The sequence below is a fragment of the Ambystoma mexicanum genome, chromosome 6p (assembly GCF_040938575.1).
Source record: "Ambystoma mexicanum isolate Mex_15411 chromosome 6p, UKY_AmexF1_1, whole genome shotgun sequence".
In the NCBI taxonomy this organism is placed as follows: domain Eukaryota; kingdom Metazoa; phylum Chordata; class Amphibia; order Caudata; family Ambystomatidae; genus Ambystoma; species Ambystoma mexicanum.
In genome coordinates, this window is record NC_090935.1 from 481,356,741 (window position 1) to 481,382,912 (window position 26,172).

At 48.1% G+C, this 26,172-nt stretch overlaps 1 protein-coding gene across 2 annotated transcripts in view; it reads left to right on the forward strand.

Moving 5' to 3' along the window:
- MTREX (Mtr4 exosome RNA helicase) overlaps positions 1 to 26,172 on the forward strand; it is a 1,095,475-nt gene that overhangs the window by 605,417 nt on the left and 463,886 nt on the right. For both annotated transcript variants that reach the window (XM_069627280.1, XM_069627281.1), the window contains exon 17: positions 13,651 to 13,823. In XM_069627280.1, coding sequence (XP_069483381.1) covers positions 13,651 to 13,823 — 173 coding nt within the window. The remainder of the gene's footprint in view (positions 1 to 13,650; positions 13,824 to 26,172) is intronic.

Sequence of the window (26,172 nt, forward strand, 5' to 3'; positions counted from 1 at the left end):
AAATTCCTTTAAGGCTTGGGTCAAAAGAGGCACGCCATTAACTACAATCCACTTCGTTACAATATACGAACAAACAGAACTGCGGCCAACGGGCGCGCTCTAGGCATTTATACAGCGGGTGATGTCGGCGCTGGACGGATGCCGCAGAGGGACATCGACGCCGAAGCATCGAGTGGAGCGCCCTCTGGTGGAGATAATTTTTTCCGAAGCAGCAAAGCTGAAGGTAAGGATATATCTAAGATGAGGAATACATGGAAGAAACCAATCGAAAGAACGTTAGTTTGTAAGTAACTTGTTCATTCACGCCTTGGGCCACACAAGACAGGGGTGGTAGAGTTCAGAAAGCTCAAGAATTCATGATACCCCACTATCGCAATCCACCTAGGAAGAATTCAGGAGATTGGCCCAGGTGGCTGAAGATCAAGTTGAGGAGTCAAGTGAGAACAGGAGTCTACACAAGGAAAACCAAGAAGGCGCTGGGGAGAATAGGGCCACTGGAGACTTTGATTGTATTGCTGCAAGTAATCAAAATTATGGGTGGCGAAGAAGATTGAAAAGGTAGCAAAAAGGGGCAGAAAAGCGCCCCGAACATCGCAAAGCAGAACAAGGAAAATAATCAGTTGAAAAAGCCAAAAAACAAAAATGCAGGAAAACATTTTGTGAGTAATATCACATTGCCAGCTTCAGATGGTCTTTAAAGGGAGACAACCCTAACCATGCAATATTGGAGTCCCCGACTGAGTCTGGCTCACAAGTCTAAGTCCCCAAGGTTGGGACAAATTCAGGACCCTGAGAAACAGCATCAGAGTCCCCCGAAAGATTCCTCAGATTGTATAGGTCTGCAGACAGACCAAGTTAAATTAGGACAAAATGTGCTTGACAGTGAATCAATCACTCCCATCATCGCAACATCTGAAAAGGGAGAAGGCAAGTTCCAGACAATCCAAGGGATATGGAACGGGTCGGGCAAATCAAAGGAGATTGTGCAAGTTCAGAGGTCGAATGCACAGCCGCAGGACAATCCGATCACGTGAGTGGAGGAAAGGGAGAAGGCCATAACCGGCTTAGAAGTGCCAAGACTCTGGTTAAAATCCACAAGAAAGAACAAGCAATTAAAGTCCCTCAACAGAAGCACAATCCTATCAGTGTTTAAGAAAATCAAGAGCTTGTTTTTATTTGCCTCTGTGGACTTGGAGTATGTGAGATTCCCAGATTATAAAAATCCATTTGAGGTGGAGATGGGGCTGAGCTCGTTAAGGGCATATCAAGCGATTCTAAAAGCCACCAGCGCACTAGAAGAACAAGGGCTAAAGGTGGCCAAGGATTCACTTGAGATAAACCTGGCTGGAATTAACCACTACCAGGAGCTCGCAAGGACAAGCCCACAGAGTCAAGGAAGAGGCCCCTCCGGGTGTAGCAGTGAGGGACCAGCAGACACAGAAGAGAGCTTGAGGGAGGAAAAAGTGTTAGCCGACCTTCCTGAAATTCTAGCCCAAGTCCTAACGAACATGGGACTGGGCTCGCGACTACTTTAGTCAAACAGGCCTCCATGTGTTGAGTTGGAATTTGCGGGGCTCCAGCACTTTCAGATCAAAAAAGTAAGACTATTTACGGGGTAAAATGGATATTCTGGCTTTTCCTGGTCAATGCAATAGAGATGGAAGGATTTACCGTTCACTGGCTAACAGCCAGCCAAAAACCACTGGGTAGACTAGCGGGCGGGATTTTACTGGCATTTAACAGCTCAGTGAAGGCCGCTACCCTGATATTTAAGAACGAAGTAGGCATTTTGGCCAGCAAGATCCATCTCAACTTAGATATATCTAACCCAATAATAGTTTTGATAGATGTTTACTGGAACCCCACCTCTTCCTCACTTGAAGCATTTTTGGCTATTTTAGGTGCCCTATTGACAACAGTAAAGTCAGAAATGGAAGGGCCAATATAATAATGGCTGAAGATTTTAATTCTGCCTGTATCCAGCAGCTAAATGGGCAGGAGAGGGCTGTAAGAAAATAAGTTTCAAGGAGAGGGCAACTATGGCTGGCGTTCATGAGCTTGTGGGATCTTAAAATGCTAAATGGGAGCTCGTAGGGGAAAAGGGGGCTTCTATGACCTGGAAGCAGGGGGAATCTTCGTCTATATTGGATTATATATTTGCATGAGCAGGCCTTTTCTCGCTAACAGCTACACTGGAAGTAAAACAAGAAGGTGGCAGTGACCACTCCAGGCTAGAGTTAACCTTCCAAGAACTACCAGTACATCCTCTGATAATACCTGAGCAGAAACTGGTGGGTGCTAAGTTAAGCAATAGGCTAGCAGAATATGTGCATGGAGGAATAAAGCTAAATAAAGAACTACAGAGTCCCGAATTCCATCTTAATAGAACAATATCGGCCAGTAAATTATGTCAACTTCATCTGGTCAACCGTGCCCCCAAAAAATGCCATCTATGGGAGCTAAGCAATACCATCTAAATGGGTTTGATGAAGACTCGAGGTAAAAAAAGAGCAGTAATAAGAGCTACGCAGTTTAAGAAGGCTGGACTTGAGCCCAGAGGTACAAAGGGGAAGCTAAAAGTATCGGGAGTAATTACAGGCATTGGTCCAAAAACCACAGGGTGCCTCGGCTGCAAATCGACAGGGAACTTGTGTTAAAGCTTCTGGCGGAGACGAACTCCAGAGGCTTTTGGTCGGTTATGGGCCAGTTGGACTCTGTCGAATAGTTCTCTGTGCAACTTAGTCCCGGAAAGTAAATGGGTGAAACACCAACAATTTTTAAGAAACCGAGAGAGGAGGGGAAGATTGAGCCACAGGACATAGACTGGGTTCTGACTCTGTACGAGGAGGAAATTACAGACATAATCGGAAGCTCCTCACGCCAGAGCAGCCGGTCCTAGTGGCCTAACTTACTAGGTCCTTAATGCACCGGAGTTCTGGGCAAGGTTTCTGAGGCAACATTTTGAAGAGATCTTGATATCCAAACAGTTCCCACCATCATGGAAAACATCCTTGGTTATTCCATTCTTTAAGGGGGGGGCGATAGGACTGATCCTGTTAACTACCGTCCGATCGCCCTCCTAGACATAGAAAGTAAGATCTTCATGAGGCTGGTAGTCAAGGAGCTCACATACTGGGTGGACCAAGTGGGGGCGTTGTCTCGATCTCAAACAGGGTTTAGGCCGGGGTTGTCTACAGTGCTAAACGGGGTGATCCTGGGTTTAGTAGGTGAGCCTACCACGGGAAAGGGGGAATTGCGACTACAGCGCTTGGATTGATCTATCTATCTAAAGCCTTTGACCAGATTGATAGATCCAAACTGTGGTCAAAATTTTGCCAAAAGGGAGTTCCCAAGGCCTTGGTGGCCATGTTGATGGAGTTGCATAGAGAAACGACTGTTGGGGTTCGTTTGGACAACAAAGGACATCTATCCAACATAGTAGAAGTAGAAAGAGGAGTAAGACGGGGCTGTCTGGGTGTGCCATTATTATTCAATCTCTTCCTGTCAGATATGGGCCAGGAGCTAGAATCGTCCGCATTGGCCAGCCCAATTCTTAATGGTAATGAGATCTTTTGGCTGGCCTATGCGGACGATATCGTACTGTTAGATAGAACGGCCGTAGGCCTGCAAAGACTCTTGACCAAATTGGGAGAATACGCTGCCAGAAATGGGTTGGTCATAAACCCTACAAAATCGAAGGTTCTAGTCTTCAAACACCCAAGGAAGATAATCGGGTTTGATAGCTGGACCCTGAACGGGCAGATAATACCGCAAGTAGATAATTTGCTATACCTAGGTTATAAGATTTATGCCAGCCCGACTAACCTGGAGCCTGACATTCTGAGTAAAGCCTGGGATTTGATTCCACAAATGAAACAAATCGAGATGAGGTATTGTAGATTTACTATTCTACCAATGATAAAATATTATATAGCCAAAATAGTACTGGTCATCATGTATGGTTTAGAAGCCAAAGCATCGCTCTGGAACATAAACTGGGCTAAAATCGAAGGGAGAATTTGTAAAGACTCCCTTAGTCTTCCCTTGAGCACCCCGGGCTGGAAGCTTCGGTTCGAAGTAGGTCTTAAATCATTAAAGTTCCTAGTGGAGTGGAAATTAGTCTCACTTTACAGAGATATAATACACCCTAGTCCAGGAACCTTGTATGAGGACATCAGAGCGCATTTAAGAAGCTCAAAATCATGCATTCTGGCAGGGTTAGAAGACCGAGTAAGATCTATCCTGGACAGGACGGTTTTAGACCTTGAACCCTAATCACCAACCCGCTAAAGTTAAAACATGACATAGATTGCATGGATTGGATTTAAACCATAGCTAAGGTGAGGCGTTCAATCCCATACAATGAGCTTTTGACAGAAAAAAATGCAGGTTCCCTTGCTATTTAGAAAAATATCCTGACCCCGGAATAAGGACCAATTTTATGCGAGAAAGAATGAATCTCATCCCCACTAGCAACATTTTGGCCATAAGAAAGCAGCAGGAGAATGCAGTCAAACTTTGTAAAATCTGCACTTATCCAAGTCTACAGTCACTCAGTCACCTTCTAATGGAGTGCGAAGGGACTTGGGCTTTGAGGTTGGCTAACTTGAGAAGATTTACTGTCTGGGAGGAGGGAATTCTATCGGAGCATCTTTGGGAAAGAATGATTTCAGGACAAGAAGTACAGTTAACAGCAGCAGTGGTAGAAATCCTGAAAAAATTGATTCTCCTCAACTAGAGCTGAAATGAAGTGGTCACTGGAAGGGTAATCTGGTGTGGGAAATTGAAGTAATCTTATATGGCCAGGAAATTAGGGCAAGTTGGAACAACCATTGTATGAAGAGATCTAATGAAGCAATTGGGGCCACTATCCTACAGCATTAAGTAAGACCTGAAAAGGTAATATCCTCCTGGGTTGGGCGCTTCGTAATCCTCCTTCAGTGCTTTATGAATTTTTGGATTTTGTTTTAATCAATGGTTTTATGTGGAAAGATGCTAATAATTTTGTTTAGCTTTTACTCTTTCCTTCCTTCGTTTTGTAAAGGTTCAAAAGTTGTTTTGTTCTGAACCATATACAATAAAAATAAAATAACTAAAGTTCCTTTCCAATTGTATTTAGGGTGATGATTCTTCACCCCAGGACTTTCCCCTCCCCACCCTATGCCGGGCTCAGACCCCTCTCTGCTGTTAGCTTCTGCTCGAAGCACTTGTACATGTTGCAATCACAAGTCGTATGGTCTTTTTTTTAAAACAAACTGTTAACATCCCTCAGTCGGATTCACTCTTGTCAAACATACAGTTCCTTCTCTTTTCTCATAACACAGGATTAGTCTCCCATAGCATTCAATGGTTTGTCGGTCAACGACTTTCAACTGTACAGAATATTTTGCTAGACCTCTGTATGACCACTTTGACCATTCCCTTGCGACCCTCCTAAGGCCTTCTGGTATTCTTGATGTTAGCCTCCCTCTGTTGGGTTCACTGCGGCTTTTCACAGTACACTTTCTCTTGTGGCATTCACAAGCCTTTAATGTCCTTTCACACAACACACTGTGGACATCCTTCCATCGTGTTCACTGTTGTCACCACAATGTTCTTTAGGGCATCATGCTTTGCCCCTTCCAGTCTGTATCCCTGTGTCTGGTTCACTCTTGCCATGCATACAATTGCTCTGGGCTTTTCAAAAGCCTTCTGGTATCAGTAGTTTCAACAAATGCAGGATCAACCAGTGTCTCTGGTGTGAGCACCCACGTGATGCCGGACCCTTCTGCAGCTGGTTTTCCCTTAATGTTAACATTTCTTTGAGCCTTCCTTAAAGTTGCTACTTTGTGTCATTTTTTCAACACAGTTCGGTTTCTTATTGGCTCTGCCCTCGACTCACCGGTTGTGATGAACCGCTTGGTGTTTCTTGTATCTGGAGTCAAGGACGGTACCATGGTAGCAGGCGTCTCTCTGTCCTGCTTGTCAGCGTAGGTATGCTCTGTGTACCATTGGCATCTGCTGCAAAACACACTGGCGATTCAGTCTTACTATTCCTTTCCTGGAGGTTTCCCGGGTCTGGTTCAAAGATGGCAAGGTTGCTTCTCTCGTCACTCCCTCGGGTTTCGCCGCCTTTCTCATCCACTCGAATTGCTGTACTGGGATAGCTATCTCATTGTGCATCTTGCCTTACTCGTAGTGTGCTCTCATGCTCCACCTTTTATCCCTGTGGTGGAAGGGAAAGAGCTGTCTTTGTGTGTGTGTGTGATATATTCTGGTCAATTGCCTAACTTTGTCTGACCCTTGTTCTGGGACATTTAGGTAAAAGGCTTTGGCGTTAGGCTATTGGCTTTCATGGTGTGCAAAAGTGATCATGTCGGAAAGGGGGGGGGGACAATGTTTCTGAATGTCCTACGTGGTAGGATCGGGGAAAAGGTCTTGAAAGAAGGGGATACCGCATCTCACCGGTCGGTGTCCCACTTCCACTCCCCGAGGACCCCCTACCCCCATCAAGGTGATCCTCCCTCACTCTTCCACCCCCAGGTACTGGATCCAATAGTGATGGATGTGTCCTGGCCACCTGGAAGACAGATTTGTGTCCTCCAACGTATTCCACATCTTTGACATGTAATGTCCACAGATGGGTACTTCAGAAACCTTTTCGGCATATGGCGTTCTGCGTCGATGGTGTCGGGTCGATGTCCCTCGAAGGCCTCCGTCGAGGGCGACACCACCGTATGTTATAAATAAGCCGCACGGTGCCCGTAGCCTCAGTCCATTGTTTCCGCAAACCTGTTTGCTTCGGAGACTCACCTTGCCTTGTGTATTCCTCGTGAATGTCTTCTTCTTCGCCCCCTCCGACTCCGTGGTCTGGCCTCAAGACTTGCCGGGACTGCAAGTCTAAGATGCCTATTACCGACCCGATCGCATTTGTTTGTGGTGCTTGGGCAAGAGTCACGACAGAGAACTGTTCCAAATTCCAATCGCTGACTGCCAAGGGAAAGCTTCAGGTAGGTAGGGGCTCTAAACCCGGTAAGTCCCATAAATCGAAGTCCAAGGTTATGTCTACTGACGATTTGAGGGGCGACTCTCCGCATCAGAATGAGGAAGCACCTCAGAAGGAAGCACCTCAAAACCTTCCTCTTTGCTTCTGCTTCCTCTCTCCCTCTCCCCTGCTAATTCTTCGCTGAAACTGCACTGAATCTGCAACTGGGTCACTCTCCCCGACCCTAGGCCCAGCCACTCTCCACTTGCACTGCCTCCCTGGCAACCCCTGCACTGCGGGACTGTCTGTATCCCTCCAGCCCCCCCTTCCCAGCACTTCTTGCACCTGCCACAGCTGGCCCTCCTTATTTATTTATTATTTATTTTATTCTACTTACCTTGTACTGCACTTCCCCCTCCCCCTTCACTTCCCCCTACCCCGCTTGCACTTCTTCCCTTCCCCCTACCCCTGCACTTGCGCGATCTGAATGACACCTGGCCTAGTAGGATCGTTGTCTCTTCCCCCTGTTCCCCCCTCCCTGCCTCGTCGCGCCTTGAAACACTTATGATATGGCATTTGTAACGCGCCTATACACATCAGTTCCGGGGGGGGGGGGGGTCTCGGTCCTGGAGTGGTTCTCGCCATTCCTCGTCTTGGCATTCTAGGAAGCGCCGTCACCGGTCGCCTTCCCCGTCGTCCTCGGAGGATGGAGCCGCGAGGAAAGTGGCTTGTCCAACAAAGTCCTCGACTCCGGAGGAATGGGCTGCCTTCAGGGAGCAGATGTTAGCGATTTTCCAATCGCAGGGCACAGTTCCGTCTGCGCCTTCTAATGAAGCTGGCAAGGAACGGTCTCGAACCGTGGCTCGCGCGCCTTGGGGCACGGGTCCTCGGCGCAATCCTCATCGGGAACCTTAGAGGTCCCATTCGGACAAGGTTCAGGATGGTCGCAAGAGACGTGCTTCCAGGTCTCGGTCCTCGTCACCAGCGAGACTGCAGAAACCTGCTAAGGGCTCTAGATCAGCGCCGCTGCCGTGTCCGTCAGATACGGATGTAAAAGCTTTGTCTTCGTACCAGCCCTTGCCGTCGAAGCCGTCGGCGCTCTTGAATCCAAAGCCATCTGTTCCTTTGGGGCCTTTTGGCCGGGATTTGCCATTGGAGGTCCCTGGTACAGTGGATCCTCCACGGAAGGCTACTTCCAAGTCTCTAAGGCCTGTTAAGGACTCCAGACCCTCGGCTGTCCCGAGACAGGACTTTTACCTCCCTCTTGATGACATCTATGAGGAGGAGGAGAGGTCAGATTTAGATTGTGACCCTATTGAGCCCGATGTGGCTTCTGTCTTTTCAGGGGATAGTCAATTGGAAGAGTTGAGGCAATCTCTTCATGATGGTAGTGGCCTAGACGCATCTCCTGAGTCGGAATTTGGCAGGCCTGAGCCTGGGGGCTCATGCTGAGTCGTCCTACAGGAGACTGACGGCTAGGGTCACGGAATATCTTGGTTGGTCTACTCCTCCTGAAGCTTTTGTTCAGGATGACTTGACGGATATTTTGGATCAAGGGCCGTCCTCTGACCCAGTGTTACCTTTTTATTTAACATTGCAGAAAAGGGTGGTGGCTGCTTGGCAGACCCCGGAATCTTTTCCGGCAGTTAACAAATCGTTGACTAAAAAATACCGCCCTTCCGGTAGCGACCCCAGCTACCTTTCGTCTCATCCCACTCCTGAGAGTTTGGTGGTTCAGGCAGCTATAGCCACCTTGAGGCAGGCGGCGTACCCTACCATCCCTCCTGATAGGGATGACAAACGCTTCAACGGTTGGGCACGCAATGTGTTTTCTGCGGGGAGTATGGTGCTGAAATCGGCTAACTCCTCCTGTGCCTTTGCAAGATTTTCACACACACTGTGGAATTGTTTCTCTTGCGGCTGAGCATATTCCCAAAGGGGGAAGAAAGGCAAGGGTTCCTTGCTCTTGTGCAAGATGGCAAGGATGCCATGTGTAAATCCCTTCAGTCGGGTTTGGACACGGCCGACGGTGTTAGCCGGTCCATGGCTGCGAGCACCGTTATACGCAGGTTTGCATGGTTGCGGAAGTCTGATTTTTCCCCGGATGTGCAAGCCCGTCTTTTGAAACTACCCTTTGATGGCGCACATTTGTTTGGCATTAACGCTGACGAGAGCCTTGAGAGGTTGCAGACTTCAAAAGCTGCGTCAATCTTTAAGCGCAGCTGTGCGTCAACCTCCGCCTTTTCATCCTAGGGGACAGCAGTGGACGGGGAGATTCTTTTTGTTACTGCTCCTTCTTTGGTAGAACGAGAGGAGCCGCCAGTCAAAGGGGTCAGCGTAAAAGTACCCGTGGTGGTCGGGGACATAGAGGTGCCAAAGCCGCTCCGGCAGCTGCCTCTTTGCCTTCAGGCGCTGCCACTCCAAAACAGTCATGAGGACATGTCCCATGGTTCGCCGGTTGGGGGCAGACTGTCTCAGCATCTCGAAGAATGGCGAGCTATTACTTCGGATGCATGGGTTCTGGATACAATAGCCCACGGCTACTGCCTCCTCTTCCTACAGTGGCCTCACCACAATCCACCGGGGAATCTCTCTTTGAAGCTTCCAGATCCACTCCTTGTGCAGGAAATCTTGACCCTGCTAGAGAAAGGCACTATAGAACTGGTGCCTGTAGCCAAGAGGAGCAAGGGATGGTATTCCCCATATTTTTTGATTCCAAAGAAAGACTGGGGATTGAGACCCATCCTGGATTTGCGTTGGTTGAACAAACTGCTCAGGAAGGACAAGTTCAAGATGGCCACTCTTTCTCAAGTCCTCCAGGCCCTTTAACTTCATAATTGGTTGGTGTCTCTGGACCTACAGGATGCTTACTTTCATGTGCCGATTGATCACAAGCACAAAGTACCTGAGGTTTGCGGCTGGCGACTTGCACTTTCAGTTTCGGGTCCTGCCGTCCGAGGGTCTTCACCAAGCTCATGGTAATGGTGACAGCATTTCTCAGGCGAGGGGGAAGGGGGATTCACGTCTACCCCTACCTGGACGACTGGCTGATCTGTGTGCGTTCTCCTGAGCAAGCATTGGATCACCTGAATCTCACCTGACGCTCCCTCCACAAGCTGGGCTTCTCCCTCAATTTCAAGAAGTCACATCTGACACCTTCCCAACAGTTCCAGTACATTGGGGCTGTGTTGAACATGTCCTTGGGAGCCTCCCAAGGTAAGGGCTCATCACATTGTGCAGATGGACAAGTTTTAACATGTCCAGAGTCTCCCGGCTTTCGAATTCTTAAGGTTGCTCGGCCTCATGGCATACTGCATTTTTCTGGTGCCAGAGGCCAGGCTGAGGATGAGATCCCTGCAATGGGTCCTCAAGATGCAGTGGTCGCAGTTCTCAGGCAAGATGTCGGATCCCGTTCAGATTCCAATCTCGGTCTTCCAGGATCTTCTGTGGTGGGCCAACCTGATGAAGGGGGAGCTATTTTGGTGACCGTGGCCAGGGGTGACTAGTGACGGACGCTTCCCTCACAGGATGGGGAGCTCATGCCGAAGACTTGACCGCCAGCGGTCATTGGTCTCTGTCGGAGTCCAAACTCCACATCAACCTGTTAGAGCTGAGGGCCATCAGGCTGGCCCCGAAGGCTTTTCTGCCGTCTGTGCGGGGGAAGAGTGTCCTGATCATGACAGACAACACAGTGGCCATGCATTACCCAACAAAAACAGGTGGGGGTGGGGTCACTCCCGTTGTGCAGAGGCAATGCAGCTCTGGTTCTGGGCAATCCAGCATGGAATTTCGCTCTCGGCAGTGGGAGTTGGCTCAGGAAGTCCTTCTGGAGATCTTCGCCCTTTGGGGAACCCCACAAGTGGATCTCTACGCCACCAGTGCTAACCGGAAATGCGAGAGATTCATCTCAAGGGAATTTCCTCAGAGAGGAGCCTTAGGAGACGCATTCGTAGTGGATTTGTCATTCCCACTGCTGTACGCGTTTCCTCCAGTCCGTCATTCCTCAAGTGTTAAGGAGGTTACAGAGGTTCGGAACCCACATGATGCTCATTGCTCCGGATTGGGCCACCAGAGCGTGGTACCTGGACCTTCTAGAAATGTCCATCTGCCCTCCACACCGTCCTCCCTACCGAGAGGATCTGCTCTCTCGCGAGAGGAGGAGGAGGACAGGACTATCAACCCTAAGGCTTAGTATCTGAAAGGTCGAGGTATAAGGATTTGGCCCTCCCGGATGATGTGATGGAGATGTTGCTTTCGGCCAGGAGGCCAGAAACAAAATCCCTGTACCGCTGGCCTAAGTTTTGCGACTGGTGCAGAGAAAAAAAATGTTCATCCTTTTCAGTGTTCCATTCCTGTGGTTTTGTCTTACTTTCTTTAGCCCTCAGGGGCCTTCAAGTGGGTACCATTAAAGGTTACCTGGCGGCGCGGTCTATCTTCAAGCGATCGTCTGAAGAATGTTCTTCCTTTTTAATATTCTTTATTTCCCAATTTCTTAAAGGGCTCACTATGTTCCCACCGTCCCCTTTCCAGGTGCCGGTTTGGGATTTAAATTTGGTTTTGAAATTCCTGATGGGCGCTCCGTTTGAACCTTTACACTCTTGTCCTTTGAGATTGTCTTTCAAGACTGTGTTCTTGGTTGCGTTTACTTTCGCTCGCAGAGTGAGTGAATTGCAGGCACTTTCATCTAAACCACCCTTTACTGTGTTCCACAAGGATAGGGTTGTACTGAGGGTACGTCCTTCCTTTCTGCCTTTCGTTTAAGCCAGAAAGTGGTTCTTCTGTCTTTCTATCCTCCTCATCCTGGTAAGGAAGAGGAGCGACTCCATAGGTTGTACACTAGGAGAGCTCTGAGCTTTTAGATTTCTAGGATGTCCAGGGTCAGAGTAGATGATCAACTCTTTGTGGGATATGCTGGACACCGATTGGGCCAGGCTCTTACCAAACAGACCATGTCCAGGTGGATTATCCTCATCATTACTGAATGTTAACGATTGACGGGCAAGGACCCTCCTGAAGGGTTGCAAGATCATTCCACTAGGGGCGTGGCTACTTCCACTGCCCTACAACTGGTATTTCCTATTAAGAATATTTGTGATGCAGCCACATGGGCCTCTATCCACACCTTTGTTAAACATTATTCCCTGGATATGATCCATGGTCAAGATATGGCCTTTGGTAAGGCGGTTCTTTATTCCGCCATCTGATTGGGTACTCCATTCTTTTCCCTCCTCCATTTTCTAGTACTGCTTTGTGAGTCTGTCAAAGATGTGGAATACGTTGGAGGACACAATCCATTTGAAAAACAAGTTACTTACCAACTGGTAACGTTCTTTCGATTGGATGTTGTTCCAACGTATTCCACATCGCCCTCCCAGACTACCCCTCTGGAGAATTTCCTATACGATTGCAGCTTACGTTTCCGCAAGGCTATGTGTAGTCAAGCAGTCATTGGATATGTGCATGTCACACGTTATGTGGGAAAAAACATAACCTGAGGCTATGGGTGCTGTGCATCCTATTTATAACATTTGGTGATGTCGCCCTCGACGGAGGCCTACGAGCGACATCAACCCGACGCCATCGACGCAGGACGCTCTTTGCCAAAAAAGTTTCCGAAGTACACAGCTGTGGACATTACATGTCAAAGATGTGGAATACGATGGAGGAATATCCAATCGAAAGAACGTTACCAGTTGGTAAGTAACTTGTTCTTCACTTGCATGCTGCCATTTTGAAAAGTGATTAATGTTATTGCTTACCTCTGAACTGTTTCACTATTCTAAAAAGTATTTTCCTTAAAGAAGAATAAGTTACATATGTTGCAAGGTACTTAATTGGAACTTTGTTGGTATAACTGTATTGATCCTGAATTTGAATAAGTAACAGTTTGCTACCAATACGGTCTGCTTATCTTGAATTGCATACTGTCATTCAAAACATATACTAATGAGGTTGTACTCCCCTTGAATAGCATACTTCCATTCTAAATGTGTAACACTAGCTTTTACTCAACTTGCTGCATTTACTACTATTCTAAATCTGGTCTATGCTTTGGTTTGCATACCATAAGTATTCTGTTGGTTTTTATAATTGTATAAACTTTTTGTAAAAATGATCTCATTAAATAAAAAATAAAATAAAAAAATTAATTGTATTTGACTTGTAATAGTACTTAGGCAAAGAGAATTCTTTAGAAAGCTATGTAGATATAAAAAATAAACAATTATTTTTACAATACATCAGTGTATCAGTGGTTTTTATTTTTAAACCATATGTATGCTACAAGTCCATTGTACCTCTCTACTGCTCTCTCTCTCCCTCCTAAAATAAGCCTGGCTGCTCGGTCATTGCTCCCAAATATAATCTCAGGTGACTGTGAATAAAGACTGCTCCTAGCATATTCATTGGGTGGTGCCAATCCTGCAGATGAGAAAGTGTATCTTGATGTCTCAGTATAAGTTACCAACTGTATAATTGTCAGTACAATGTTTTCCTGTTTCTAAAAGTTTAAGGGAAATGGAAATCTGTTTTAAAAGCTACGCACTTTTCCTCAGGCTACTGTTATGGACAATTGCCAACCTCCTTTATTTTACCATGTCCCATGGCGTATATACAGTAAGTTTAAGTGTCCTGAAATATAGGAATATTCAGTGGATGCATCAAAATAATAATTTTCCTTTCTGCAGAGGTCACGAAACTGGAGGATCAGTATAATAACATAGAAATTCCAAATGAAGAAAGTGTAGTGACGTACTACAAGATTCGACAACAACTTGCAAAACTAAGCAAAGAGATTGAAGAATACATACACAAGCCAAAATACTGTTTGCCATTTTTGCAACCTGGCAGGCTGGTCAAGGTACACTGTTACATCTTGCACTACTTGTTTCTATAATAATAGTACTGGATTCATTCTGCTAAATGATTCCTCATCTATGAAATGTTTTATAGTTGTAGACTGGTCCCAAAATGTTTTTCGGCCACTAGCTGATGTCATGTCTTTGTTCAGACTGTCATGGCATCAGAGATGCATCTTGCACTACTGAAGAGAGAGTGTGTGTTGTGTGTATTAGAAGCAGAATGCCACATGCGCCTTCTGACCTGCATTCCTTTTATTTCAATGGTACAATCTGTAGCAATCACTTTTTAAATCCGATATTTCTGGCCTGCCATGTTGTCACTGGCCAGCAATTAGTGCTTTGTCCTAAACAGACTGATGCCTGCCTCCAAACCGCAACTTTGCTTCATGCCGTGGTTTAAATGTCATTAACACTGAAGATTGGCCTCACACTTGCATAACGATTGACAAGAACCACAAAGGGTTTATATCCCTAAGTAATGAGAATGTGGAGAAGCTCACTCTAGAGGATCCTACTACCAAGATTGCACCAGTGAAGGTCTGTGCTTTAGACTGCTCTTTGTGAAGATGGATTTCTAGACTCTGGTTTGCTGGACAGTTTGTAGGGTAGCCTAGTTATGATGGAACTGTGCGCTCTGGGAGATTAGCCAAACCCAGTCAAGTTAGGTATATAAGCAGTCAAGGCATAGTTTCAGGAGTGTGGGGACACTGAGGGGGTTAAAGACCTTCAATCAATCAACACAATATAATACACAATAATTAAAAGTAGACCGTTGTAAAAATATTTATGTAGGCCTTGTTGAACACCCTTAAAAATGAAACTAACAGAGAGTAATATCACCAATACTGTAAAATACAAATTTGAGGCTTGCGGATCTGCTTAGAATTGCATGCTTTGCATAGGCCGACATCTAGTGGTAGGTGCAGAGTTTTTCATAGTTTGTTTTTGAAGTTAGAAAAGGGACGTCAACTGGGCGTTTTCGTAATACTATCCCTACGGTAACTTGTATTTTATGCATGGTCCTTCACACATCGAGGTCCCGCAGATTGTTTTTTCCCACCATCTTGGTCAGTTGTTTCAAATGCGAAGTCCATACTTGTAAAGATTAATATAATTTTATTGTAGTTTCAACGCATGATTCGACGAGCAGCATCGATCTGTTGACTGCAGATTTCGACAAATTCCTCAGTGGTGCAATGGCAGGCTTTTGCCTACACCAGGCCTTTGCCTTGCAGTAGGTAGAGTGGCAGGACTGATTATCTTCACTTCTTTCAAAGAATGTGTCCTTTCACTTCTCTTGTCTAGCTGCCTTTTCACATATATTAGAAGACTGATAGAATGCCCTTTAAATTTTGTCCATTTTGTAACCGCAAATGTTCCTGTAAAGACACTAGTGTGTAATCACTGCCTTCCCAGATATCATCCAGAATGGCGTTGTACGTCTTGCAAACTAAGCCTAAGATGCTCAGAGTGGCACACCAAACGGTGGGTGGCCTACACTATGATGGCGGAGTCTCAGATCCCTACCGGCGCCTTTGAATCGGACGCAGAAGGCCACGGCAGCAACTGATCTGATTCAGATGCCGAAGTTATTTCACAGGAGCCTACTCGCTCCCACATTTCAGTCTCCAGCCCCAAAAGGCAGGCCCAGCTCACTGCTACGGGGATACCTTCTGGGGAGAAAGACACACACCACATTGTAAACACAACCCCTAGCCAGCTTTCAACAGGGACGTTGAAAGATGGGCGGATGGCGAGAAAAGTAGACGGGCACCGATTACCGTGCTGCTTAAACCTTTGTAGAACTGTTTCCGAGAAAAATATTTGAAATACAAAAACCACCCAGTAACAAAGAGAAACACTTGGAAGCGTCTCAAGAACTCCCCAAAGACACCCCAGCTACCCCAAAGAGGTCCCTAGATATTCTAAGACCACCTCCCCCCCTTATCTCCATCATTAGATGAGAGAGGCAAAGAGAAGTTCCAGAATAGTTGGTGTTCCCACTGGCAGCATCACCTAAATCTGGCTCTTGGACTAGAGAAAAGTTTGAGGCCACAATAGATAAGATTTCATCCTTTGTCTCATTTATGGACATATTCCCGATTAGACAGAAAGCACTATATTGGGAAATGGAGTGTCTATCTACATCCCTTAGTCCTCCTACGTCTCCATCTCATTCCATCATTGACGTTAAAACTTAAGATCCTCTCTACTAGATGACCAAGGGACTTTATATGATTACCCTAATGAGCCTACCGAGCATGTCCCAGATGATACTGACATTTCCTTTTTACAGGCTCCTGATGTGACCTGAACCAGGTCACACTCGCCCCCCTCCCCCACACCCCCATTGATGATCAGCTCTTATTTATTCTTAAAAGAGCTGCTGATCACTTCAAAATCCAAACTCATGACACAGTTGAGGACACTGACTTTGTAGACATTCTAAACAAAAAGAAAGCAGTCAGTCGATACCTTTCTACAGTCTGTTAAAAAAATAGAATTGCTGTATTCCAAGATGGCCACGATGCTGTGAACACCGTGGCCACCAAGCTCCCGACCCCAAGGCCCAAAAGACTTTCTTAGCGAGAGTTGTAGCCCTCTCCAGGCGACTTCAGCTGACTGCGAATTACCCCTCCTTCCCCCACCCCCTGCGGTGGCGTGGGAGCGGGCAGGGATCATTTCGGAAGTGGCGGACCGGGGGTTCCACCAGCAGTGCCCTCCGTGGTAGCGCAGTGCCCGCACAGCAACCAACGGCTCGCAACCACCCAGTAGTAGAGGAGGCAGGGTACGCGCCTCTGTAAGAACCAGAGGACCTGCGGCACGGCCCCAGGCGGTCCCCCTGAAGCTCCCGCCCCCATAGCAGCGACTCGCCTCCTCTGCATCTTGGAGGGCCCGGGGGCTGAGACGTGATTGGCAACGGGTTGGGGGGCCGGAGCCCGCCTGCAGACAGCGCCGCTCACGCCAGCCAGGAGAAGAGCATCCCGCACTGGAGGGGGATGTACCGTGAGCGCCACGTACTCCTGGAGGAGAACGGCCCCCTCCGGCACACAACGCATTGCACCTCCTGAAAGATGGTCCTCTGAGGCAGCACTGTGCGCAGAGCAGCGAGTCCCTGGAGCTGCTGTGCAGCACAAAACCCTCCTTGGAAGCAGAGGACACTGCACCCCAGTGAGCACCTCTGAGGTACGATTCTGAGTGGGGGGAGAACGGTGGCCCCTCCCTGCACCTACCCTACCATCATCCATGGGTCAATTTCCCCCCGCGCCCCCCGGATCTGAGCAAAAGTGCATTTCTCTCGCCCATCAGGGGTAGGGAGGCTGATCTGAACTAGAGGGAGCACCGCGGGGAGAGTGTAAGGGGTGGGGGTGCGGAGTGTACCCCCCCTCTTTGAAACCCACGCTCCTGCACGAGGGCCCTTGGATAGGACAGAAGCATACATGCCCCTACATCAGCTAATCGATGCAAAATCCCCCTGGGGATCCCCCTGGCGACATACGCTGCCCCTGTCCCATGGACCCCTAAGCGAACTTCCACCACATCAGGGGCCAGCCTTACCCCCTTCTGGGTAAGCTTGAAGACCCCACCTATAGCGTGAAACCCAGACTGAATTGGGGAACCGCAGCGCTGAATAGAGACCCATCAAGAACAGCAGCAGTCACAAGGATTCCCCCCTTCGGACGATCACCCAAACCAGCCCAGGTCTACGGATTGAGGACGGAGAGACCCCGTGTGCGGATGCTCAGACGACCCTGTGGGCCCGCCCCCTTGCTGGAGTAACCCGGAAGACCCAACACCTGGCACATCATCAGGAGGCGCTGCCACCATGTCTAAGAACAAAATCAAGGACACTCAATCCCTCCAAAGACCCCTAAGGAGGCTATAGGAGAATGCACTGACAAAGATATGGGCCAAGGACACGCAGGACGCCCAGGTAACGACGCCCAATTACTGGCCGGCAGGGGAACCACCGGCGGATCTTGAGGCCCAAGAACAACCAGTCACGCAATCTGCACTGAAGCTCCTGCTGGCCGATATTGTATAAAAGATTACCACTGCAGGCCAAAAGCAAACGGACGCCCTCAGGGAGGATCTAGTGGAGGGCATTCAAGAGATCAAGAGAGATCGGCAAGATGGAGGAAAGGGTGGATACGAATGAGGGCGATCTAGGACCTAGCCGTGGACGCACGAAAGCCGGACTCACTCCCGGACACACTGGCGATGGCCACGCACAACCTGGAACTCCCTGTGGAAGATTTCGAAAACAGGTCCAGGTGCTCGAATATTCGCATAAAGGCCCTCCCGGACGACACCCAAGATCAGGATCTCCCAAGTGGTGAAAGGCATCTTTGTGGACCTCCTGGAGGTGCCAAAGACTGAGGACGTGGTCTTCAATAGGATACACAGTGGGCCCCAAATGAGCAGAGCCAGGCGTTAGACCTAGGGATGTCCTAGTGGCATTGCATAGTTACTCGGCGAAGGAGAGAATCCTCTCAGCAGCATGCAAGGCAGGCTGGATTACGTATAACGGCACAGAGATTGCGTTATATCGGGACTTGGCACAAGCAACGCTAACAACGCTGAAGAATGGGCCTGGTACTCGCACACTTAAGAGCTCAAGGTACTCCATATAGATGGCTACACCCCTTCAGCCTGGCCTTTGAATGGCAAGGCAAAGCTCAGAAGATAACCACATGTGAACAGGGTCTCGCCCTGTTGGGGGTGGAGGAGAACCCTCCGCCTCCACCTACTGTCTTCAGCCCAGCGAACTGGACGTAGAGACTTGGAATGGTCTACGGCCCGTCAAAGAAGACAAGGAAGAACGGCAACTCGACAACCAGCCAATCTTGAAAAGGTTGTCGCAATGGAAGGGGCAGGATTTTAAGAATTGTCCAGATGTTTACTGGGAGTCACCATCAATATAGAATCCGTAGGGACGTGTAGGAAAAGGATACCTGGGGAAGGGCATAAGAAGCAGGAAAAGGCTATGGCAAGATCGAGGCTGTCGGCAACACCTAAAGGGCTCTGGGGGGATGAGGGGCGGGGGGGGACTCAGCTCCTGTAATGGGACGAGGAGGTCCCGCGTTGGACCACTTGCAAGGCAATCGATGGGACGAATCTCGAGGTTTGAATTCGTGGGGGGCTGAGGCCAGTCGTCTCACGCTGCCAGGGGGGAGCGGCGGGAGGGGAGGGGGGGGTAAGGTGGGGGTTCAGGAGACCCAGGGTGCCAGAAATGAAAGAGGTTTCCGCAGTGCACACCAAAGGAGGAAACCCAAGGGAGGTGGTCGGGGAGGATAGATGGGGAGAGGGGAGAGGCCACGTAACCCATACTTGGGGGCATTTGAAACACCATGCCTAGCCAACGAGCAATGAGGATCTTTTCCCTCAATGTAAACATTATCACGCTAAAAGAGACTGAAACGGCTGACCGCAGAAGGGTTAAGCTGTGTGGCTATTCCAGGGCCCTACAAGCGACCCAATCTGAAAAGAAAGCTGGGGTTCTACTGGCCCTTAGGGACGGGCTGGAGTTACATATCACTGGGAAGGTTATAGATGACCAAGGAAGGTTTTTTGCGGTATCCTTGGAGGGCAATGAACTCCCTCTCAGTGGCGACGTTATATGCCCCACACACGGCTCAAGATCCCTTTCTTCAAAGCGCATTGGAAAAGCTCAGTTTGCCAAGTCCCCTATTGTCCTTACGGGTGATTTCAATATTGCGTGTGATCCGGCGAAGGATAGATCAGTGGGATGGGCGGGCCCACAAGGGAGACCAACACACGACCTGAAGGAGAAAATCAATAACCTGGGCCTAGTAGACGCGTGGCGTGAGATACAGGGTGAAGCCGGGGGGTATACCTTTTATTCACATGCGCACAGTCCCTCTCGTGAATAGAATATATCTGGCTGTCTGCCAACCTTCTGGGGAGGGCGTTTGATATCACCATTGGCTCCACAACACTGTCCGACCGTGCTCCCTTGATTATAGCCCTGAGCGCGAAGGGCATACCCCCCGTGTTAGGGAGAATTCTCCCCTCAGCAGCTTTGCTGGATTTCTGGAGTTTATTTTTTCCACTTGGTAAGAGTCTGAGCTTTTCCCCCACTCTTACCTGTGTTTTGCCATGTGCATTTTATCTGTTTTTGTGATTGTGGACTATGGAGTACACCACTTCAGTAGCCCCACCCTTTTGTGTTACACGGCACCTTCAGTGTAGTGAAACAGCGTTGTCTTTTAGACTTCCCACCGACTCCATTTCTGGGGCGGACTACTGTCCCCCAGAAAAGGGTAAAGTTGCCATTAACTTTACATAGTCATTTAACCACAGATCCAGTACACCCCATCTTACATTGAGTATTGGAAAGGGTTCATTCTTAGCCCTTTTTATCTGTGCCTCTTGGAGCATTGTTTTGCTCCCTTAACATTAAGACTTGGCTGGTGGCAGTGGTATCTACCCTAATTTTCTTACCGCCATCATATTACATAACGTGCATTGTTTTAGGCTATTTTAGTAGCCTCTAACTTTAAACCTGCTAGCCTAAATACTTTTTATTTCGGCTTCCGGTTGGGTTTAATCGCCATTTATTTTTGTTAAAGTCCTTCTTGGGTCTTTCTTTGCGCGGAAAACCAGGTTTGCCTCCTTTGTTCGTCGACCTTTGGCGGGCTTCTGACCAGAAGCTCTCCTTTGGTGTCTAGGTGGGCTGAATGTGAGGGAGGGGTGTAGTCACGCCCTGCACAGGGTCTCCTTAGAGACCCAAGTCACACTTTGTGTCCATTGGCTGAGGTGGTTGTCCGGGCTGGGCAACCCCCCTGCTGTGCGATTGACAGCCAGGCTGTGTGAATGGGGGATTTTGGCATAAAAGGCAGGACTGCTGGGCTTGAAGTCAGTCGCCACTGGAACTGCAAGGAACCGAAGAGAAGCGGAGAAGACGGCTGCTGCAACCCTAAGTCCCGGTGAAGCCCCTCTGCAGTCCTGAGCTATCTACCCTTCAACGACAAGAGAAGATCCAGTCTGGAGTCTTCTTCCCTTGAGCCTGGTGGGATCAACCAGCTCGTCTTTTCTTCAGTCAGAGAATCCTCTCAAGGGTCAAAATCACTGCTGTGCTGTAGTGGTCCCGAAGAGCCCTCTCCTGATTTAAAGGAGCGCACCTTTTTATTAATCGTATTTTTTTACTGCTGCTGGTCTCATCCCTGGGTAGTGTAAATCGCTCCAGACCTCCATGTCCCCACGACTGAAGCCGCAGAAACCGTGAGTCTGCTGGAACTACCAGGAACAACTGCCGTGGCATCCGCTTTTCTCCAACGGAATAAGGTACTGTGCACACTTGGTCATTCTCTCCGTCTGACCAGCCGGAATCTGGGTGAACCCTTTTCCTCCACGAAGATTTGTTCTTTCTTCCCTCCTTATAACTTTTCTTTCCATTTGACAATCTTTACGAACACTTGGCATCTCGAATCTCGAACTGTTCAACGTGTGATCCTCGGCAACTGAGCATCTGCTCCATTGACACTGGTGCAGGCCTATTGTCTTTAATCTGTACCTTTGAATAAGTCCTCGAGTCTCCTTTTCTTGGAAAAAGTATTGCCTTTTGATTTTTATACACTTTTCCCTTGTTTGAAATTCTTAAGTACAAAGTTGCTTTAACTTCGTGAGCATTATATCCGCGGGTACGCGTTGGTATCGCAACACCGGTCTGTCAAATCCTAATGTACTTAACTTGAATTTACTGAACCAAGTGGAATTGGTTGTGTAGTGTATTTTACGTGTGGTTTCAAATTTATCGAAGTGAAGTATTTTCTAACAGATGGTTTAAAATAAATGTACTTGTAATTTTTTTACCTGAAACCTTGAGTCAGTGTTTGCTTGAGTCACAGTAATTGTGTCCTTTGTGTAATCTCTGCTACTGCTTATTTACTCTTGAGATAAGTCTGGCTGCTCCGCTACTGCTACCACTTTAACAGTGTAGTACAGGCTTGTACCAAAGGTGAGCTTGTATTACCACTTGTAGTCTTAATTGTGTGTAGTGGTCCCTAAGGGCACTGCACAGGATTCTGCCTAACACCCCGGGACTGTGGAAATGGCGCTATCCGACCGCCCTCTTTAAAGATCAAGTTCTGGTCCGAGAGATCGAAGAGGAAATAGTTGCTTCTTTTTGGAGAACCCAGTAGAGGACACGACATCCCAGGTTAGGTGGGGCGCCTTTAAGGCGACCCTGAGAGGAGCGATAATAGATCTTAAAGCAAGAAGGGACAGAGAATTGAGAATAAAGGAGGCACGCCTGGAGGAAGCACTCAAGGGGGTATCCTCAAAAATAGGAATAAATCGGACCCTTGATTCCAAAAGGGAGTATAGGGTGATTCGGGCCGGACCTGATCCAGGCTCGAGCTGCTGAACAAAGCCTATTATGTCTCAGGCAGAAATATTATATTAAAGTTAATAAGGCAAACCGACTGCTCTCGAGAATGCTTAGAAAGGACCAGAAGGAGAAGACGATATAGAAAATTAAGGTGGAGGGAGGGAGCACCAGCACTAAAAATGAGGACATCTTAAGGGACTTTACCTGATTCTATTATGCTCTGTATGCGTCCTGCACCCCGGCCCAGTCCTCCCAACTAAAGTATCTAGATAGGGTTAAATTGCCCCGCATAACCCAAGAAGAGATGGAAACACTGGAAAGGGATATTACAGAGGAGGAGGTTAGGGACACAATCAGAGCTCTGCCTAATCTTAAGTCGCTGGGCCCGGATGGCTATGTGGCGGAATTCTACAAACTGCATAAGGAAATTCTCATCCCCATCCTAACCAAGCTCTTGAACAAATAGGGTGGGTTTGCGCAATCACGGGAACAATGGAGGAGTGAAAGTTTTCATTCCTAAAAAGGGCAAGGATCCAACCAAGTGCACCTCCTACCGCCCCATAGCTTTAATCAATGTTGACTGTAAAATATAGGCCAAGATCCTAGCAAAAAGATTAGATCATTTGGTCCCGAACCTAGTCCTTCCAGATCAGTCGGAATTTGTCAGAGGCAGACCAACCACGGACAAAGTTAGAAGGCTGGCCCACTTAATAGAGAAGGCCCACAAGAAAGGAATACCCGCTCTACTGATGGCAATTGACGCAGAGAAGGCGTTTGATCGGGTGGAGTGGGCGATTCCTCTTTGCAACCATGGTCAGGATGGGTTTTGGCCCCAAATTTATGGATGGGATTAGAGCCAATTACCGGACAACTGTCAGAACCAGTGCTAGTCGAGAGGGGCACTAAGCTGGGATGCCCACTGTCCCCGATATTGTATGCCCTCCATTTGGAAACATTCCTCGAGGTGGTGCGTTCCAACCCGCTCATAACCGGCATTCCCTTTGCAGGGGAAGCGCACAAAATTGCAGCCTTCGCTGATATGATACTCATTGACCCTCCCGAACACTGCGATTCCTGCAGTGGAAGCTGAATTGGCTCACTTTGGTAGCGTGGCAGGCCTGAAAATAAACGCCTCTAAAATAAATTCTCAACCTCACAATCCCAACGCCAGAAGTCCACTCCTTGAAGCGCACCTCTTCCTATAGATGGATGGAGCACTCTCTCACTTACCTGGGAGTAAAATTGACGACAAATGTGGAACATCTGTATCAGGCGAACTATCCACCCCTGCTGGAGAAGTTAAAGAGTAAGATGATAGATTTGCGACCCCTAGCAATTTCTTGGTTATGTCGTATCAACACCTTTAAAAAATGACCATACTCCCAAAGCTCTTGTATCACTTTGCTGCCTTGCCGGTGCATGTTCCCCCAGCCTTTTTCAGGTCACTGAACAAAATTACTAGCAGGTTTGTGTGGGTCAATGAGTCCCCAAGGATAGCGGCCAGGTTGATGAGAGCTTCCACTGACATGGGGAGGCATTTGATCACCTGACTTTAGGGGGTACTATAGGGCGGCTCAGCTGAAGGTGCCCCGGGATTGGCAAAGAGAAACTGGGGGAAAGTATGGAGGCCCATGGACAGGGCGGTCCTGGGGGAGGACCTTGAAGGGATCTTGTGGAAGCCGAAACAGGACAGGCCTTTGCGTATGTACAGTAGTGCAATTCTAGCCCTGGTAGCCTGTACCTGAGATGAGGCGGTGCAACAAGCCCATCTAACGTTGCATCCATCGCCCTTTACCCCCCTATTTAATAACCTGCAATTCGCTTCTGGGCATAACACATCTGCTTTTCAACACTGGCATCAAGGGGGGTGCAGGATGGTACGGGAGATGTTCGAGGGGGGGGGGGGTTCAGGTCAAGCAGTTGGAACATTGTAAGACGGACTTTGCGCCGGATGAAAAGGAAAGGTACCGCTACTGCCAGCTTAGACATTGGCTCACCATCCCACCCTAAAGCAAGCCGCAACTCGACAATGAACTCCCTTTGAAAGATATCTCAGCAGAGAATCTGGGGACAAGCATCTGATCACAGCCATATATAAGCACATGAAAGCAGGAGAGGACCCTCCCCTGCGAGTCTGTGAAGAATTGGGAACTAGCTACCGGGTCTGCTATTGAAGGCGACTTGAGTTGGTTATGGAAGCAAATGCCAAAGCTAACAAGATCCCTGCAAATAAGGGAGATGTGGATGAAGCTGCTCATCCAGTGACACGTGACCCCCCCTCCAAACTTCACAAAATGTATCCCATCTTTGCTGGAGAGAATGTGGTGCAGTGGGTACTTGGGAGCACATATGGTGGGAGTGCCCAAAACTTGAGAATTATGGGGTGGGGATCTGGGACGCACTTAAACAAGTATTGGGACTTAATTATGGGGGGGGGGGGCAAAGGTCTGGCAATACTGGGCTTGGTGGGGACTCTAGCATCAATTAAGACTAAGGCGGACCGCAAGCTTTACGCAATAATGATGGCTGCTACTATGGTCCTAGCTCGCGGATGGAAAGCGAAGGACCCGCCGCAGGATCATGAGTGGGTGTCAAAGATTTGGTCATTGTTGGCGCTGGATTGGCTTACTTAATCAATACAGGGAGACTACCTGAGGTTCAGGTCGGACTGAGACTCGCAACTCTCATACCTGGTGGATGGTACAATGCAGCGGTGGTGCATGCGGAGCATGCGACTCTTGGGCATAATAGACGCCCCTGATGAAGCAGAGGCATGACAAGTTAGTTCAGCCCAACCGATGGGGGCTTGGTAAAGGGGATGGGGGCAGGTTAGACAATTTTTGGAGAAGCGCTGCAGCACTGGACTACTCTCGAATCTCGGGTTGGGGAGGGGCCAGGGGAGAGGGGGAGTTGGGGTATTCGTTACATGTGGTGTTTTGTTAGCTTATGAAAATGCCAATAAAAACAAAGTTGAAAAAATAGAATTGCACGGTCATTATTTTCACCTGCCCTTAAATGGCCAGTGAACCCCCAAGAGTTGCGATAGTCCTTAAACCTGCACCATCTGACCCACTCTACATTAGGGGCCATGTGAAGTCAGATTCTCTTGTCACCACAACAAGGAAAAGGGCAGGCGTTCCATTGTCCAACGCTGAAGAACTGCCAGACAGTGCAAGAAACTATATGCTCTAGGTAAAAGGGTAACCACTTCTGGGGCTTACTCTACTTGTATAGCTAACAACTCTATACTGCTTGCCATTTACAATACTGCTCAGTGGGATCTAGTACAAAAACATCTTGACTTAGTCCCTGAGCCAATTAAGTCTGTTACTTAAAATTACAAATGAAGGAAAACGGGTGGCACAAAACATTTTGAAAAATACCCTTGATTCAGCAGAGACATACAAGGGCATCTTAGCGCTTTTCGTGGCTTCGTAATTTGGGGTTTTAACCATGAAACTCGGAACACTTATAAACGTACCCATGGAAGACTTCGTCCTCTTTGGGAAAGCTGTAGATGATGGTTTGGAGCTCACAAACAAAAAATATGAAACATTTAACACTAGGACAAGTCTCCAACAAACCTTTTATTCACAGGCACATCTTCAATACTCGGTGTTCATTTCGGAGCCAAGGCTTCACAAGAGCCTCAGTCTGGTTTTGGGTCCACTTCATCCTCGTGGTACACTCCTCAAGGACATTCTTCCTCTTTTTAAACTAGCCAACACGGGTTTTAAAAGGTAAAGGGCGGGGAGAATTACAGCCTTTAGATACTCTGCTCCCTCCTTCAAGAAAACACGTTCCAGTCCAGGTCTCCTCCCATGCTTCCCCGTTAGGTTTGCCTAACTGTTTTCGTCTATGCATGGGCGGGCATAACATCAGACCAGTGGGTGTTGACCAAAGTGGCAAAGGGATATTCAATAGTATTCCTAGAAAAACCTTGCCATCATCCTCCAAGATCAAGGAGAATGTCTCAGGAGCATCACCTCATTCTA